This window comes from Mchenga conophoros, linkage group LG23, assembly GCF_057382185.1.
Source record: "Mchenga conophoros isolate Kocher_MC1m ecotype Shallow Benthic linkage group LG23, M_conophoros_male_GT1.1, whole genome shotgun sequence".
In the NCBI taxonomy this organism is placed as follows: domain Eukaryota; kingdom Metazoa; phylum Chordata; class Actinopteri; order Cichliformes; family Cichlidae; genus Mchenga; species Mchenga conophoros.
This window is the reverse complement of record NC_140547.1, coordinates 14,469,301-14,489,274: the sequence shown is the minus strand read 5'-3', so window position 1 is coordinate 14,489,274 and position 19,974 is coordinate 14,469,301. Positions and strand designations below refer to the sequence as shown.

The 19,974-nt window shown below is 40.2% G+C and overlaps 1 protein-coding gene across 1 annotated transcript; it reads right to left on the bottom strand.

Annotated features, from left to right (window-relative positions):
• Positions 1 to 2,384: 2,384 nt before the first annotated feature.
• hs2st1b (heparan sulfate 2-O-sulfotransferase 1b) lies at positions 2,385 to 18,420 on the bottom strand. Its single transcript, XM_085265241.1, has 7 exons — positions 17,819 to 18,420; positions 13,565 to 13,806; positions 9,504 to 9,589; positions 8,983 to 9,121; positions 8,798 to 8,895; positions 3,591 to 3,748; positions 2,385 to 3,386 (listed from the first exon to the last, which is right to left on the bottom strand). The coding sequence occupies exons 1-7, from the start codon at positions 17,940 to 17,942 to the stop codon at positions 3,160 to 3,162; spliced, it is 1,074 nt and encodes a 357-aa protein (XP_085121367.1). The 5' UTR covers positions 17,943 to 18,420; the 3' UTR covers positions 2,385 to 3,159.
• Positions 18,421 to 19,974: the final 1,554 nt, after the last annotated feature.

Sequence of the window (19,974 nt, the reverse complement as noted above, 5' to 3'; positions counted from 1 at the left end):
AATGGTAATGCACTGTTAGTTTGTTCCATTTGGCTTTGCACAGGTGCATTAATGTGGGCCTGTTGAAGCGTTGCAGTCAGTCCAAGAACCCATGCTGCTATGTGCAGGTTTTCAGCAGCACCACGGCTCCCTCTTGTGGATCAGAGTGCTTAGAACACAGGCTGGCTTCAAGGTTAAGGAAGAGCAGGTTATTTTTGCTAAACGAAACAAATGAAGTGGTCTTATTGTGATGGGAAGACCTGCTTTAAACCAGAATGTCAACCACAAACAGCTACAAGAGCAGCATAGACTTTTGAAAAATCGTGTTCCTAATTAACCTTCAAGCTCATCAGGCACAATCAATATAGAGTGTAGCCTTTTTTCCTAATTGAGATGAAGTAATTATCAGACTGTATTCATCTCATTAATGAAACAATGTTCCAATATGCCTGCAGCAAAACTGTTAATTGAGTTCTATTTTCTGAGACAGGCAGCCTCTCCTTGTGTCCATGGCCACAAAGCATCAAATGTGGGTTGGGGCCTTTGTGCTCGTCTCTGTGCAGACACAGGAACAGGCTGTGGACTGGTGGAGCATGGTAGTGCTCTCCCCCCACAGACACTTCCCCTCCCCACTGCCTATTCTCCCATCAGAGAGGAGGCAAGAGTTGGTAATACAGCTGACTTCAGCAGATCATCCTGTCCCAGTGTGTTATTTCACGGTTTCAGTGGTTAAGTGCTCCCTGTTGAGTAAGATATAGCGAGGCAATTATTCTGTAATTATGGAGCCAAAAGACGAGAAATAGAGTCAAGAGTTACTGGGCTCATGTAAATCACTGTAACGGATCTAAAAAGGGTGCAAAAACAGGTTGGATTGTCCACAAGTACGGTCCAGACCATAAGTATGTGGACAATTACATTTTTCCTTCCTCCAAATCAAGTTGGAGTCAGGTGAAATGACAGAGTTCTCTACTAAAAAATTTAGTAGCTAAGGATCCAGTTATTTCTGAACCTCTCTTGTATGGGTTTAACATGTTTAAAGCTCAAACATATTTCTATCCAATATCCATACTATCCCTGATCCAATAGAATGAAGGTACATAAAGCATACAGAGTATTTGAAACTGTATGCTGATGGATTCTGCAAAACATTTGGCTGCGAAACTCTCAAATATCTAATTTAACGCAAATTCCTATTAATGCGACTGTGAATGTCACTACACTCTACTCATCACCCAACCCACCCATGCAGTTGATACCTGCTCCTCCCCGAGCCAGGTTCTCCTGGAGGTTTCTTCCTGCTAAAAATAGGTTTTTTCTTTCCACTGACGCCAAATTTGGCTCGTGGGGTCTCGTCCATTCATTTGTCTATAAAACTACACTGATGCAGAATAGCAGACTGAGGTGACTGTTGTCAGGTCACACTATAAAAATAAAACTGAACTGATTCATTCACCTGGCGAATATCCCCAGATAGTGATCCAGCTGTTAATGCAGTCAAATGGCTGCTCCAAGATGCCAGTTTCTAAATATGCAATTAGGGGAAAAAACCATCGGTTCTACGCCAGAAGTGGAGAGTGGAAAGTTAGTATTATCCACTAATCCACAATAACCACATTACCAAAGAATACAATTGAAAAACCATGGAAAAATCCTTTATATACACAAGTATTAAGTGAATTTAGGTGAACCTTGATTTTTTTTTCCTTCTTTTTCTTGCTTACTGGCTGCAAAGAATTTTAATCTCAACTGTTCCATGGCCCTGAATGCATGATCCTAAAATGAAGCATATCATTTTCTGGACATAAATTTTTAATAGATTTTAATTCTAAAACTATCTTAAACTCATATAAATATCAATTTTAATGAAATAATCAATGTCTCCAGTATTAATACACAGTCAACTTTCACAGTCTGCATTTTTGCAGCTTTCTTTCCTGGCATTTCATTAATACAGCAGCTCCTTTCTCCTTTCTAGCTTTACCATCCAAAGTCCATAAACATTTACACAGAGCTTTTGCTGTTCAAGACACTCATACTGCTGATGTGTCTGCAGCAGCTGTGCCACTTTCAACGTGTGTTATTTGTGTAATTTCTTCATGCTACTGTAATGTTATAGTTTTATCTTCCTTTGTAAAAATCCCTCGCTCTGCTGTCAGTGGACTTGTCTACATCTCAGGCACACAGCCAACACCCCTTTCATATGAACGTGCTCATAGCTTGGATGGAGTTTATCAACACTTTTGTGTTACTGCTTATAGCTCGATTGCCACTGTTACAGTGTGTGAAATATATCCTGGGTATGTCGAAGTCATTTCATACTGTATCATTTGGTGAAAGTTGCATAAAACAAGTAAATCACCTTTTAAAAGCCAACCAAACTTATTCACAAAATTCATCACACAAACTTGCAGTTATTTGTTTATATTCAGAGTGTTACTGTGGAGAGTGGAAAACAACAGTAATCATAGAAGCAATGCGCCAAAATAAAAGGAAAGTGAATGTGGGATCAGAGGAAAAATAATATTAAAGAAATGTTCTATACATTAATATAAAGGCACTATCAGTTTCTTCTTGCTTGCAGTAGTACTGTACTCAAACATTCCAGCTGTTAGTCATTAGTACCTTTCTCCTACTCCAGGTTGTCCTTTCAGACTAAAAAAACCCAAAAGAACAGCAGCTGTCTTTTAAGAAAAAACATGCACATTAATATCTGTGATAAATCACTGAAATAATGTGTGAAACATGTAAAAATTGAGAAGATCTCAGTGGAATAAAAAATTACCAGTCACGCATCAAAGGATGCAATGATCCAATCTGTTTTCTTTTGCTACAATTTGGTCCAAAAACATGTTAACACAGCATGTAGGAATGTAGCCGTGACCATCTGCACTAAACACTGTTTTGAAGCTGCTGAAGTAGTTGAGGTTTCCTGCTTTTATTTTGAAAGTCCACCCAAACATCAAACATGGTAAAAAACTCTTCTTGTCTTAAGGTTTGGGAAATTCTTTCTCACAGTATAGACTGACACCTTCGTTTTCTCAACAGCTGCTCTAGCAATAAAAAAAGTAGAAATTTCACCACAGTGTCTGAAAGGATTTCCCAACTAGACCCCAGTGAAACCAGCACTGCTTAATGTCTCGTACTTTCCCAGTGTACACGACTGCTTTTCTGTTGACACTTTTAGTTCACTTTGGGGTAGATCTTTTCATAGAAGAAGCTCTGTGCAAGGACAAAGAGTTCTCCGTCTTTTTCCCTGACGGCGTGGGCACGCACAAACTGAAACTGTTCAAGTGCAAACTCGTAAAATTCATTTTCGATTTTCCAGATGTTTGACTGCTGCAACTTGGCTATTGTCTCTTTGGTGGGGGGCTTCTTCTCTGTGGTCTTCCTAAGGTGGGATTTCTTTCCTGGAGGAACACAAGAAGGTTTAATGATTCCAGGTAGCATGTTGTTACTGCTCTACTAAAAAAGCATTCAGTCAGTTAAGTGTAAATTGAGACCAGGAAAAGGATTCGTCATATAAAAGTAACTCCAGTACTGACAGGGCTCGTTTTAAGGGCATCACAGCCACAAATAAGAAGTAACAGTATGAAATTGTGTTTTGTTGCTACCTGTTCTGTAGAGATCTGTGGCTCCCTTAAAGAAGCGTGGGAGTGCTGCCTCCAGGATCATGATGAAGTCCTCGAGTTCCTCCGTTACTCCCACTAACAGGTACTCGTTTACCAGGTTGTATTTGGCCTGTTCCAGAGCCCATCTACTGCCCGCGTTCCTGCACAAGAAACGGAGATCACAGTGTGAGTGAGTTTAATTTGGATCGCCTCATCTGAAGGCCAGGCTTTTCTTCTGTTACTTATCTACGTCTTTGACATCACTGCACAATACTCCCTAGCGATAGGTGGGTATTATGCAAAGACTGAGCAGCTTTCTTGAATTCTGCCGTTCTTATTTTCATGCTAGCTCTCTTCCAGCAAACTCTAAATTTTCTCAGTGATGAGCAAAGCCGTTGTTGCATTTAAGGAGCACAATGTCCAGGAATGCTGATCATTAAAAGAAAATGACTACATGAAAGGAAAAATGTCAAACTGCATGCATTAGTAACAAGGTTACTGTGATCACACTCATTTACTGTTTAATTCCTAATAATGAAAATGAATGACTCAGTTTATTTATTATTTATTTGAAAATAATCAAAATAATCTCCAAAGGGAATTCAAAGTCATTTCCAAACTGTACACAAGTTTTTTTCCTTCTTTTTATAACAGATGAGTAATTATGATTTTAGTCACATTTCTAATTTCACTGTACAAAAAGCTAAAAATATACATATTCCTATTGTTGAGGTGAAATTTTAGAATAATGCTGACAAAAAAAAAAAATCTGTCTTTGGCTTTCAAAAGACATTTGAGGGTTATGAGGATGAATGATGAATGTTTTTCTTCTTTTGGAGGATAGGGAGGCTTTAATGAGAAGATCCTAGGTTGGACATATATAAATACTGCTTCTGCCACAGGCTGTTCAGTCACTAATGAGTCTGAGTACACAGATTGTGGACTATATATCTATATATGTGCTGTTTACATCGTCTGTGTAATATGTGATTAGTGAGGAGAAAAAAAACCCCAAACAGAACTATACCATATCCTCATCACTGTTTACAAACAACAGATGGAGCCTTTTCTTTCACTCAGCTTGGAGAAAGAATAAATTGTCACACTGCGACTAATTCAAAACAGTCATCTAACATTTTATAACAGACACTGACAGTGAATTACACTTTAGTAGATAGTTAATTACATTACATTCAATTAATCCTTACATTAAGATTCTATTAAGATGTAATGACACTCCTCCATGACTCACTACCTTATTCGTGTTGGAGGGGTTTGTGTGTCCCAGGGGCTATCTCTGGGTGAGGGAGCAGACAAATAGCGATTCAAGAACCCCTATGAGTGAAAGATCTAGGAAACAGCTCACGCTGCCCGGGATAGGGTTACCAGGGACGAGTATTTCAGTACCCCTTCAGCTTGCTGCCACTATGTTGGAGTTTTTCCCAGTGAACAGGAGGGTTTGGTTCCCTGAGCCTGTTTCCCTTTCGTTTGCCCTTATGCCCCGAACGACAGTTTAGAGTACCAGACCTTCTTGGTATCCGTGGGTGGAGTGCTTGAGGGTGTTCCACCTGGGGGCTCCGTCGTCTCACTTGGAGACTTGAACGCTCATGTCAACAACGACAGTGAGACCTGAAGGGGCGTGAAGGGAGGAACGGCCTCCCAGATCTGAACCCTAGCGTATCCATAAGTGCACGTGGCATCACGACACCCTAGGCCACAGGTTGATCATCAATTTTGTAAATGTATCATCAGATCTGCAGCAGTATGTTCTGGACACTTGGGTGAAGAGAGGTGCTGAACTGTCAACTGATCACCACCTGGTGGTGTGTTGGACCCTGTGGCAGGGGATGATACTGGAGAGACCTGCGGGCCCCTAAAGGTATAGTGAAGGTGCGCTAAGAATGCCTGGTAGAGGCAATGCTGCAAGGCTGTCTTGGTTATCAATGCCTCTACAATGTTGTTGGAGGTTAGAGGCCATACCTCTGGAATGGATCTTTAAGAAGAGGAAACTGGACAGTGTGCTCCAACTATAGAGGGATCACAGTCCTCAGCCTCCCCAGGGAAATCTATGCCAGGGTGCTGGAAAGGAGAGTCTGTCCGTTAGCTGAACCTCGGATACAGGAGGAAATATGTGGTTTGCGTCCTTTTCACGGAACACTGGACCAGCTCTTTACCCTCTCGAGATTACTTGAGGGTACACAGGAGTTTGCACAACCAGTCTACATGTGTTTTGTGGACTCTGAAGAAGGCGTTTTACCGTGTCCCTCTGAGTCTTCTGTGGAAAGTGCCTCGGAAGTATAGGGCTTCTGGCCCATTGCCACGAGCCATTTGATCCTTGCAAGAGCTTGGTCCGTATAGCCGGCAATAAGTTGGACTCGTTTCCAGGTGGGTGTTGGACTCCGCCTTTGTCACTGATGCTTTTCATAATTTTTAGGGGACAGAATTTCTAGGCGTAGCCAAGTGGTGGAAGGCTTTCACTTGGGCGATCTCAGAATCTCATCTCTGCTTTTCGCAGATGATGTTTCCTGTAAAATAGTCAGATGTCTATTCATATTAATGTACAGAATTCACCTGCTTGCTGCTACTACTGCACATTCACCCAGTGTATATACTATATGTATGTATGTATGTATGTATGTATGTATGTATGTATATATATATATATATATATATATATATATATATATATATATATATATATATTAGGGGTTCAACGATATTCGTATCGATATTGAACCGTTCGATACAGTGCTTTCGGTTCGGTACGCATATGTATCGAGCAATACAACATTTGTAATTTATTTTATCAATTTTCCTTCTGGCGATGCTGTCTGTGTTGAGCGCTCAGTGAATCTGCATTCGACTACTCCGCCTAGGCTCGACAGTGCAGCCTAGGCGGAGTAGTCGAACGCAGATTCACTGAGCGCTCCACACAGACAGCATAGTCAGAAGGAAGAGCGCAGGGCAAGCTAGCGAGACAGAAGTTAAGCTCTCCTTGTAACAGGCAAATTGAACCTCATTCAGATCTGGCGTTTGGAATTATTTTGGTTTTCATGTGACGTATGACCCTGAAGGTAAGCGAGTCATGGACTAAAGTAAAACAGTATGTTGGATGTGCCATGCAATGCTCAATTACATTGGTGTGAACTAGTGTGTTAGCGCAGTTAGCTCGTTAAGTGTTGGCCGTCTAGCCCCATGCACGGAGCGATCGGCGGTAGCTCGTTAACGGAGATTTGCCGTGTTGTGGCGTTAAGGTCATTTCAACGAGATTAACCTGAAAGCACTAGTGGGAACACAACGAATATGACTGCACATTTACGCCGACATCATCCTAGTGCAAAAACAAAAACAACAAGCATGCTACTAACTTTAGCCGAGTCATTTAGACAGCTGTTAGCACATGATTCTCCTTATGCTGCTGAGAATATAGCCCAGAAGAAGCGGATAGTATAGCTTTTATTTTGGAAAGAGCCATTTCTCTGTAATAAACTCTCTTTTCCAAAGATGAGTGATTCCTCAATCAGATACAGGGCTCGCAAAATCGCTAGCCCGACGTCCTGGGGCTAGCGATTTTTTCAGTCGGGCTACCAAAATCTATCTCTTCCCTGCCCGTCGGGCTATTGTAGGAAAAATAAAGGTCAATGCTTTTGCATTCTTTCAGAAATGTAGCTGGGTAATTATGTCATTGGCATCGGTGAGCCACTGTCAATATGTGACATATTGAAATCGCGTTTGAATTTGCGCTTGTTTTTTTGCTTTCACTTTGCAATCCTGCGAACTGTGTATAGAGAGCGACAGCACTGATCTGTGAGTGATGATAATTTGTGCACCAATTCCTCTGACATCGTCTTATTAATCGTTAGCTTACTATGCAAACATGACAAGTGAAATCTCCTGCAGCTGAGCTTATGTGAGTGCATGTGTAAAAGCATTTCAGTTCTGCTGAGCCAAATAAGACAGGTCAGGGTGAAGAAGTGACAGCCAAAGAAAAGCTTACCACAAAACGGAGAAGTTATGACAAATCAGACTATAAGGCAAAAAGAAAGTACAGCTTTATGGTTTCATGGACAAAAGAATTTCTGTGGCTGCAATATGATGAACTAAATAACCAGGGCTGCACATAAGTGGTCCGCAGGTGCGCATTCGCTGTCAAAATAAAAAACACGCACAAGGGTTAGGGTTAAATTTAAAAACTGTACTTTTGAGTTAAAATATATATTTATAATTTTAATAAATGACAAATTAAAAATGCATGAACATTTTTTTTGTATCGAAAAAATATCGAACCGTGACACCAACCGAACCGAACCGTGAATTTTGTGTATCGTTGCACCCCTAATATATATATATATATATATATATATATATATATATATATATATATATATATATATACATATATAAAAAATGTTCTTCCTCTACACCCCCCCCCCCCCCCCCAATTTTTGCACATGTCGGGGAGCGTGTCAGGCTACATTTCACTGTGTGTTATACTTGTATAACTATGCATGTGACAAATAAAGAACCTTGAACCTTGGTTCTGATGGCTTCGTCAGGTGGTGGCCTCCAGCTCGCACTGAAGCAGTTCGCAGCTGAGTGTGAAGCAGTGGGAATGAGCAACTCCAAGTCTGAAGCCATGGTCCTCTGAAGCTCACAATTGATGGGAGCGGGCGATCGACAGACGGATTGGGTCCGTCGTGGTGAAGAGAGAGCTGAGTGTAAAGGCAAAGCTCTGTATTTACCGGCCGATCTACATTCCTACCCTCATCTACGGTCACGAGCTTTGGGTAGTGGCTGAAAGAATGAGATCATATATACAAGTGGCAGAAATTTGCTTTCCTCAAAGGGTGGCTGGCGTCTCCCTTAGAGACAGGGTGATGAGTTCAGCCATCTGGTAGGCCCTCAGAGTAGAGCCACTATTCCTCACTTTGAAAGGAGTCATTTGAAGTGGTTTGGGCATCTGACAAGGATGGCTCCTGGCTGACGTGTTCTGGGGATGTCCCATCGGGAGGACGCCCTGTGGCATGACCCGGGACATGCTGGACATGCACCCTCTCTACATTTATTTGTATTTCCCATTTTGTCCCTTCGAAACGACTTCTGCCCTGTGCCACTGCTGCATCCCGTTGATGCTAAGCTAGCAGCCTAAACAGGAGTTGTAGCAGTTCAGAGAAAGAGAATGATCGGGCTGTCAGGTGCAGCCCACTCACCAGCACTCTGAATAGTGACCACAGAAGAAAGGGATCTGCAACCACAGTTTCTCCGGAGCACAGTCAGACCCACCTGATGACACACACTCATCAAAGGTCTGAAACACAATGCGAAACGCTTGTCATTGTATTATCCAGACAAAAAACAGGTCATTCGAAAAGGATGCAAGCTGTAAAAGAAGCACCTTCTTGTCTCCTTGTTTCCTTCGTCGAAGGCCTGGTCTGTAGTCATCTCCAAAACGTAAAAAATAGTAGTACGATACAAGGCGCTCTATGGGATCACGCACCACATTGATGTACAGTGGTTTACCTTTCATGCCATGTCTGAACAAAAAGAAAAGGGAGGGCACATTCTTTAAAATCTTTCGAGACTTAATTTATACTTCACTGCAGCAGCACATGAAGCTGTGCTGCTGAATTTTATTGCATTCAAAAAGCATATTCTCCCTAGTGAAAGCATGGAGCAGCATCAGGGAGTGAGAGTGCAAGTTAACCGAATCTCTCTCACTGAGAAACACTTAGACCATTAGAATAATTACCTGTGATCACAGAGATGATAGTGTCAGGGGAGATAAGGACAACAATGCCATTAATCAACACTAAAGCACATGTTAGCGATCAATACGTGACCTCCCTTTATCTGCTCTGCTGGCTGTTTGTAACTAATCTGGATATTAATGGTATTACAGGAAATGAAGGGCCTTACTTTGAGAAGTCCAGATAAGCTACATGGCCGTGGTAGAAGCCGGGCTTCATCTCTCTCCATGAGGTGACGTTCCTGACAAAGCGCACCTGGAGACAAAGATAATGGAAACTAATTATGGAGCCGCGGGGAAACGGAGCCACAACAGAAATGTTTGTGCTACATGTTGCTACAAACTTTACTCAGTTACAGCGCAGAGTTCAAATACAGCAAAAGTGTCAACCCTTCCCAATGAACAAATGAGCATTTGCATTCATATTTATAACTGGAACACATTTTGATAATGAATAATAAATACTAATAATTTTTGGTCATGTGACAGGGTGGAGCCCTGTAGGTCAAAACGCTGTTATAACATGCAGGTGAATCCCAAAGAAGTACATGCCTGTCACTTCTTCGTCTGTTTTCAAGCACAAGCTCTGAACAAGCTGCAGATTTTGAGCACTTGAATTTCACATACAGCTCCAGTCACTAAAACATCCTTGACAGAGTCTTTCCTCTTACACTGCGCCACTGAATGGACAGAATATTTATCCATGCATGTTTTTGGTCTGGATGAGTCACAAAAGCTGCCGTTTAAGGAGAAGAAGTTCAAAGTAGAATGTCAAAGTAAAAACAAGCGTTAAGTAGCTAATGTCCATCCATTTTCTAAACCACTTATCCAATTTAGAGGGCTTGAGCCTAACCCAGCTGTCACAGAGGCAGGATACATACCGAACAGGTCGTCTGTCAGTCCACTGAACGGCTAACATAGAGAGACACAATCGCACTCTGATCTAACATGCGTGTCTTCAGCTTGTGGGAGGAAACTGGAGTACAGAAATTCTTTATCATAAAGATACTACAGAAATGAAACATGAGTATTAATGGTGTACACATTACATGATGATAACGTAATGATCTAAAACTCTGAGATTACTTAAAATGTGTTTATGTAAGCTTGAAAAGAAGTTCTTACTTAAATAAGGCACATAATCTGGTAACATTAAAAAAATTATTTCAATCAAATTCTGGCACCGACGTCTGTATAAAAGGTTCCTTAAGCTGTAACATTGTGTTCAAACAGTGTTCGGATGAAATGAAGATGATTAAATTGTGTGTCTACTAAAAGGTTTCTAAGGAAACTGCACATGGAGCACTAAAACACTGGAAAGTGGATCAGGTGGAACCAAAGCACAAATCACTGAAAATTACTTCATAGATTCATAGAATTTTCTAAATAGAGAACAAAAGCCTCTAAATAGAAAGAATACTGTCAAAGAAAGGCCGTTTACATGCTGAGAGGACGAGCAGCATCTGTGACCAAATGCTGAGGAGAGCAAACAAGGCCAAAAACTTTGAGAGGGTTAAGAAAGACAGATTTAGATGTGAACAAAACTTTATTACAGAAAAGTGAAATGTAAGGACACATACAGAATTATACCACAGCATATCAAGCCCACAGGGAAACAGGGTGATGGGAATATTGAAATCTTCTGGAATAAAACTGGTTCTTGAATGCTGCAGTCAGGAAAACAAAACAGAAGCAAACAAACACTAAGCTAATCTGAAGTTCAGGGACTTTTTGTGCCCAAGGCACAACACAAGACCTCATTTACATTTGCAATCATATCTGCTTGTATGAACAGTATTCAGTATACAACAGCCCACAGTTGGAGTTATAAAACCAAGCATGACAGAAAGACTGCAAACATACTGGCGACGCAGACGGTGACGTGCTGAATCACAATATGTAAACACTCTTAGCATATAACGCATCGCTTATAAATGTATTTCATCACAGACACCAAAACCAGCAGTGTTGATAAATATAAACCAAATCTAACCTAATAAAAACAGTCTAATATGTATTACACCATCTCCCTATCACATCCACCACCTTCAGAGCAGAGAGAAGGCAACTGGACTGCGGGTTGATATCAAGCTGGTGGCAGGGTTCAGGAAAGTCTGGTTTGCCTTATATATGATGCTTATTACCTTGAAAGACAAATTACCGTAATGAATTTCAGAAAATTTGAGAGCACTGAAGAATGTTAGGGTCAGTTGGTTCCATCAGTATTTAACTGTATAAATGACCAGGATGATGTTAAGTTTTCTTTCAGATTCTGCAAACATGGCCTCTCCACGAATACACTGGATGCGCAGTGGCAGCTCTCACCTGCATATCATCACCACCTGCACATATCCACTGCCTGGTAATAGATGTTTTTATTATAATGCACCAACTCAAATAAAATACACTCACCAAATTACGGTGACACACATCACTGCAGTAAGAAGAACCAATGAACACCAACCTAAATATGATCCATAGATATTCATGGGGTGCTTTGACCATTTGTGGAATGAGGGTGGTAAACATAAAGAGGTTTAGATATGAGGCTGGTGTAGATACATTCCCAGATGGACTATTATTATTATTATTATTTACAAAGTGGAATATGTACCTTTTTAAAATCTGCCTTTTATTTGCTCAAACTATTTTTGTCACGCTTAATATGGAGCCCATCCACTCTTTGATTAATGAGGCCCCTTGGACTTGCTTTAGGGTACACCCTTTGAGAACCACCAGTCTAAACCAGCGGTCCCCAACCCCCGGGCCACGGACCAGTACCGGGCCGCGAGAGTTGAGGCTCGGGTGTGAAATCTATGGTTTTCAGGGTTTTTATCGTTAACTCTGTTTCCCTGGGTCTTTTCCCGTTGTTGTACTTCTGTCTTATTTTGAAAGAAGTATTTACGTGTTACCATAGCGACCAGAGAGCATTAAGGGGCAGAGAGGAGGATGTTAGTCGCATTTCAGGAGGATGCTGCTAATAAAGTTACACAATTACACTGTGAATTTGCGTTTATTATTATATTTACAAATACCACCGTTTTTGTCTTGGTCGTATCATTTTATTTTGTTGGCGCAAAAAAGATTGGGGACCACTGATCTACACTATTAAATAACTAAACGCCTTAGACGTTATAAACTTTAGCTTCTAGTGTAAATTATGCCACTGATCAACAGCATAAAAACACAACACATTACACACATGGACAATATTATGGACAATTAATTATGACATTTGAAACATACACAGATTAATATCACCCTACACTATTAATAAATATCGCAAAGTCAAACATACCTTGGCTGGACTGGATGTTTTAACTTGATACAAAAGTGTTCATATATAAAAATGAATCTTGGCCGTGACGGGACTGCAGACTGTTGTTTACCCTCATACGTGTGTGTGTGTGTGTGTGTGTGTGTGTGTGTGTGTGTGTGTGTGTGTGTGTGTGCGCGCGTGCGTGTGTGTGTGAGGTGGGGGTGGTGAGTAGGTGCGAGCCTGTTGTGAGACGGCAGACAGGATATTACTTTGGCAACTACAAATAACACCACTATAGCTTCAGGGCATTTACACTGTGTGAACTGAGCTGCTCTCAGCAGTAAACATTCACTAAGAGTAACAGGATGCGGAGAAAGACACAGACAATTCTCAAACCAAAATATCATCAGGTTTCATTATTTTCAACGTGCAAACAAACACACCGGAGAGAGGGATTCATTAACAGACAACAGCCGCAGATGATTTTCCCTTCCACCACCACAGAGTACCTTTTTCATGAGTGATGTGGATCATCAGAATAGCGTGAAATTGGCAACTCTGTTTATTACAAGTGTTATTAATGAGAATAAGAGATGCAGCAATGTGCCAACACTGGCACAAAAGCAGGAAAGGGGATCGCTTGCAAGTAAACAAGGAAGCAAACAGGATACTAAATGTTAAAACTTTAAAAACACATTTTCTCTGACCTGAAGATTGCACATTCTTAAATATTCTCTCTAGGACTTCAGCATGTAAGAGTTGCAGAAATATGTCAAAAACAAAGTTAGCTCAACCTAGTGAGATGAGGGACAATAATGAATATTTCTAAGATACAGAAGAAACATTAGTGGAAAATACTCCACTGCGATCTGTCTAGGTATAGAAGCATAAACAGAGCCTTTAAAAATGTATTCCTGCGCAAAATATAATAAACGTTACTCTGTCATTTTGGCTGAGTGTGTGAAGTCTTACTTGGTCTTGTAGAGACATGACAGGGTTGTTCTTGGTTGTGTTGATGTGCAGAACGTGGAAGCGATTCTTCCCACACAGGTCGTAGGCGATGTTAGTGAAGGACGTGCTGGCTGTTTTGGGCACTCTGTTGTAGATGATGACCGTGTCGTCGTTTTCTACTATCGGCGAAACTTCCCGCCCACCCCCGTATTCGCTGTGACGCTGCTCTACTTCAGCCACCTCGTGTCTGGCTATGGTGCGTTCTGAACAAGCAAGTAAACACAGTCTGTTGTTAACATTTTAATTAAACAGCGCACAACTGAATAAGCACTATATTATAATATTCGATTTAGCACTAAAAAAGGACAGTCACTCCAGCTTATCACACCACCATGAAATAGTCAGTCAGTAGTTTTAGGGAGCAATTTGCATGCCAGGTAGTTGGATGTTGTTCGAAGAGATTTATTTAACCTTTATGTCTTCCTATTCGTCTTCTTTGTATTTCCTGATTAGCTAAACAGCTGGAATGAGTGAGGAGCAGGAGCAGACTGGCAGCTGCCAGATGAAATAAACCCTGAGATGAGATTCTCCCCTCCCACAGGAACATGGCATAAGGCCAGTGAAGCTTGTTAGTTAGCATGCCTTAATTAAAGAAAACAACAAGTCCTTCAAAGCACAATAACATCAAAACAAGTAATTAGGCTTTTGATGATAACATTGACAGGAGGCATAATTAAAGGTGTTTTCTCCCTCTTCTTTTCTCCACTGCAATGTTAATTAAAGACAATTACGCGAATGGCCTTGTGTCTCTTAGACCGGATGTGTGGCGCTCAGTATGCTGCAACATCCAGCAGTCCAGCAAATCCTTTACTGTCTGACATGATGAAGGCTGATGAAGCTCAGGGGGTGGAGGCTGTTTGAGTTCCTTTTGTCTCCATTTTAAGGCAGATGGATGGTCACTTATATTAAAGATTAAAGAAAATGGGATGTGTGCATATTTTTCTGTTAGGCGTGTGTTCCTGGTAACTTATTTACGGGTTGATTAAATGGAAGAAAAAATAGTCAGACCAGTCTTTAAGCAAGAACGACAGTGAAAGCAGTCCAAATTGAGCACAGTGTAAGTGGTGAGGTTAAACTAATGCATTTGTATTTAATGAGAGCCGCTTGAAAGCATATTTTGTATGACGTAAAAATGTCAAAATGCTGTTGAGATGGCTATGGAGCCGAATCTGGAACAAAATCTTTCTCAAGAAAAAAGATTCAACTAAGTACACTGGCAGGCGTCAGTGCTACTCAGCATCCTAGTAGATACACATATGACTTCTTGTTATCGAATTCAGAAGATTTTCAGGGAACCTTTGATGGCTGAGGAATAAAAATACTGAAACTACAACTTCAACAGTTTATTCAAACTAAAAAAAACATGTACAGTTATTTTTTCTGTGTTAATTTCCTGTAAGCATTAATTACTTTCATCTTTACTTTGATACAGTATAACTTTTGATATTTAAGATCATGATTTTTTCAGTTGGAAATTTTATGTTTGCAGATTTGGGTGTGTTTTTAGCCTTTTAAATCATCTTTGATTGATGAGTTTTGGCCTTGATCTCGCAGGGCGTCAATGTGGCATTAACTGAGAGAAGGGTGGAATCATGACTTCAGATATGTTGTGGAATGCACACAATGTCTGTGTAGGTTCTCAGTCATCCAGGTCATGGAAATTTAAGGCACTTGGAAAGAAAAGCGACTGGACTTCCTCTTTGAAGAGAAAGGAAACCTCAACATTGAAGTTTACCGGAAGCCCACACACCCAGATCAGTACCTATTCTTTGACTCCCACCACCCTCTGGAACACAAACTTGAAGTAATCAGGACCCTGCAACACTGAGCCAAAAACATTCCCTCTAAGCCAGAAGGGAAAGAAAGGGAACACACATAGGTAAAGAAAGCTCTTAAAATATTACACCAACTAAGGAGAAAATGAATGACAAACAGAACAATATTGTTATCTCTTATGTAGCAAGTTTATCAGAGAAACTCGGGAGAATCTTCTCCAACTATGACATCCCAGTATACCTCAAACCCACCAATACACTCAGACAAACACTGGTTCTTCCCAAGGACAAAACTCCTAAACAAAAACTAAACTACGTAATATATGCTGTTTTCTGCATCGAGGAGCGCTCAGACCTCTACAGTGGAGAAAACAAAGAGCCAGTCCATAAACACATGGCACAACACGGAAGAGCCACCTCAACAGGACAAGACTCAGCTGTACATCTGCATCTAAAAGACAAAGAAGACAGATGGACTGAAAGAGCCATCTACAGTGGCTTGCAAAAGTATTCGGCCCCCTTGAACTTTGCAGTTATTTATTTGTAAAAAATGTTTGGAATCATGTATGATTTTCGTTCCACTTCTCACGTGTACACCACTTTGTGTTGGTCTTTCACGTGGAATTCCAATAAAATTGATTCATTTTGCAAGCCACTGTATGTGCACAGAGGGGGTGGCTTCCAACACCAACTGTCTGCCACCCGCAATCCAGTGTTGAGATCCCTTCCGAAGCACCTTAACACCCACTCACGTCACTTGATCTCAATAGGTCACAGGACAGGGTGAGGCAAGGTCTTAAAATGGTTTCACCCAATACCTCTGTTAATAATGACCCACACCCTTTTTCAGACCTTGGCTCATGTGATGAGTCTACGACCCTCTTAAGGGACAACTCCCAATACAGCTTAAATAGCTGGGACCCTCTGCCATTTGGACTTAAAACTGAAGAAGCTTCTCAAATGAGAGGTGAAACATCTTCTATTCTATTGTATTCATTTGTATTATTTTAAACATTAAAATACTTAATTATCACTTCCACAACATCTGCTTGATTAGGCTTATAAAATGCGGATGACCAGGGTTAATTTTCTTGGTTGCCAGGGCGACACATCCCCTCTGAATAAATTTAGTCAAAAAAAATGTGATAATTATTATCCTTGAATATAAACTAATAAGATTTATTATAAGTCACTATTTCACATTTTGCTGTGAGCACATATTCCCGATATACACGTGTACAGCTCGCTTCAATCAAACTTTATTAGTAAGTGATGAAAAACACTGTTTGTGTTTATCTTAGAAGTCCATTGCACAAAACTACTACTAATCTTCTGGTTTCTAAACGGATATAGCCTCCAGTGTCAGCGTTTTTCAGTGTCCCAAATTTCTTCTAAAGTTGGGAAACGAGCTCAAACTTGCAGACACACAGAGCCAAATGAAGATCAGATCCTGCTGTAGATGATTTGGCCTCACAGAGCTCTGATCCAAACAAAATGATTCATTGCAGCATTTCTGTGTTCAACCACGCTTGACGTTTTGTGCTTGTAACCCAACATGGAACTTGTCTGTGTTTCCAGGAATCTTTACTGAATATTAATGTGGAATGTCTGGCAGTCTGCGCAGGTGTTGGCTGCACTCTGTTTTCACATTTGAAAGGTACAAGTGAAAGAAGTAATTGTGCAGTAAGGAAACAACATGGCTAGATTACAAAAAATTGTCATCACTTGTGTGTACTTTTCTGCAATAAATGTTTAAAATTACTTTTGAAAAAAATGTCTATATATTATATTCTTATGTTGATGACCAAAGATTCTTTGGTGGGTGCCAAGTTTTTATTTATTTATTTACATAAACAGGGAAAACCCTGTGCTTGAAGGGATATACTTCTGATGGGTGGAAAAATATGGATTTCCATCAAAATCAAAATTAAAACATACTGGCGTTGTTTTCAGGTTTATCCTTTTCCAATTAGGTCAAATCCGTGTACACAATTAGCCTGGGGAGGCTTTGGTGCATAAGCTTATTGAGACTGGAATATCTATGTATGTGTGTCACATGTCTATGTTGATAAACACTACTCTTCTAAATTATCTTACAGTCTTACAATCTGATGATAATAACAAAGAGTATAATAAACACTGAATTCAATAATAAGCAAAGCCACTATGGAAACTAGCTGAAACCAAACTGAACTGAAAATAAAAATGAAAATAAATTGATCACAATAACGTCGATGTTTGAGGACTTTCAGCATTGTTATGTAAATGATTTTTAAGTTTTGAAAATCTCCTGACTTTTTTCCTATAATGTAATTTTTGGTAAAAACTTGTCCGAATGTTTTCACTTTTTATAAATTACAAATTCTATGTTGCATTGCCGCAGTTTTCAAGCCTCAATAAGCTGGGTTACTAGGTGAACCCACCTTTGCTGTGGTCTTACCTAGTTTGGCTCTGGACTCGTCCAATTTCTGGATCTGATTCTCGATCAGCAGCATCGCCACTCCGAATGCCAAAACAGCCAAAAGCTGGATCTTTGGCAGCATCATGATCCTTAAAATCCCCATCAAACAACCGAATGAATCATGCCGTGGATGCCGGTAGCTTCAGGTTTCACATCCACTGATAACGTTTAACCCAGCACAAGCGTCTGCTGCTGGAAACTGGACTGACTCGGATGTTTTGATTTATATATTGCAAATCGAAATCCGGACGCCGAGGTTAGTTGCTGAGCATCATTAGTAGATATAGAGCTCAGCAGCCATCCTGCAGGGTTAACTCAGCGTTAGCAAAACAAACTAACAGCAGCTAGCTCCGTGCTAACACTGGCCAACCTCACACTACCGGCATATTTCAAAACCAGCTTCGCTGTTCGTGTTTTATTTTGGACTTAACCTGCTTTGCCAACCGCGAGTTCGTGCTGAGCTAACAGACATGAAGGCAGTGAAACACAGGTGACTGCATGAAAGATAACCAAGTCCAAACTAAGCTTCTAGCAGGAGTGTCGCTTCTTCTTCATCCTGTGTTTTCATTGGACAACCTCAGAAGAACTCTAAAGGCTCATGTCGCCACCTACTGGACGGCAGTGTGTGCAACAATTATTCCCCACAATGCATAGAGAAAGTTCACAAGATGTTAGTGAGACAAGCTGTTTTGTATGATTTGGAAATGGTGGCGCTGACAAAAAGAAAGGAGGCTGAGATGGAGAAGGGTCACTGGGAGTGACCAGAATGGACAGCATTAGAAACATGTCAGAAGGACAGTTCAGGACAGGTGCTTACAGAGTTAGAGAGGCAAGGCTGAGATGGTGTGGACATGTGCACGGAAGAGAGAGCGCATACAGTGAACAAAGGTTGCTGAAATAGAAGCTGCCAGGCAATAGAAAAAGCAGAAGACCATACAGAAACAGGAGGGTGCTTGGGATAGGGTGGGTAAGGTAGATGATCCATTCCTGCCCTAAAGGGACCAATCAAAAGAAGACGAGACGGAAAATAAGTAAAGGTTAGAACCACCATGCTTAGCCCAACAGTCCAATAGATATATAAAACCTTAATTTTGCTGTCTTTAAAGATGGTTCATCATCACTGACTATACAAAAACCATATTTAAATTCTTACACTGCTGTTTCTGTCACAATCTAAGAGGTATAGTTATGCATGTAATTTAATAAATGTAGTATTTGTTTAGTTTTTTAGAAAACAAAGTCAGTAAATAAACTCAATACAATAGTTCAGATATACACGATTCATTAAAACAACCCAACAAACATATATTTGTGGTATGTAAATACACAGAAAGTTTTAAAGATGTGCAGAAACTTTGTTAAAACACATCTAATCTACTACAATCCAAGGGTTGATCATGTGACGCTCACACATTTTAAGTTACTTCTGATTAAAAAAAACACACTGTTGCAGTCTGGCTCTCATGTGAGGACACAGGACAACCCCAAAAATAACAGAAGGTTTGCTTTACATTCCATTATAAGTTCGACTATCAACCATGTGTCTTATTTTTGTATTTTTCTCTATATAAATAAAGACATTTCCTTCATAAATTAATGCAAAAAATGTACCAGAAATTAAGAAAGGTAAGTTTGACAAATTTCCACAAGGAAGTACTTGAATGAAAGGTGCTACTCTGTTTTTAGCAATAACTTTTCATCTGATTTAAAGGTTTTTCTCCACTATGATTATGGTAGCAAGGTAGTAAACGGTTAAAAATATTATTTATTTTATAAAAGGTTACATTAAGCTGGAAACAAACAAGGAAAAAGAAGTTACTTTCCAAATCTGAAGAACTACACCCCTGAACCCTGGATAACTGCAACCTTAGCAAGAAGTGTATTTGCATAATTGCAACAGAGATCCTTCCACTTGAACCTGATCTTGGCAGATTTTGGGAAAAGATGAGAATTTTGGTATTTTATTGTTATTAGGAGGAGTTAAGAATCTATTTTTATGAAATGTCTTTATAAATCAAGAACTGTTTTGGTGGCAGTGGTGATTTTAATCATTTGGGAAATCCATGGTTTAAAAGCTTGTAAAATATTTCATGTTATTTATTTAGTATTGTTTGCATGTTATGTTGTTACTGGCT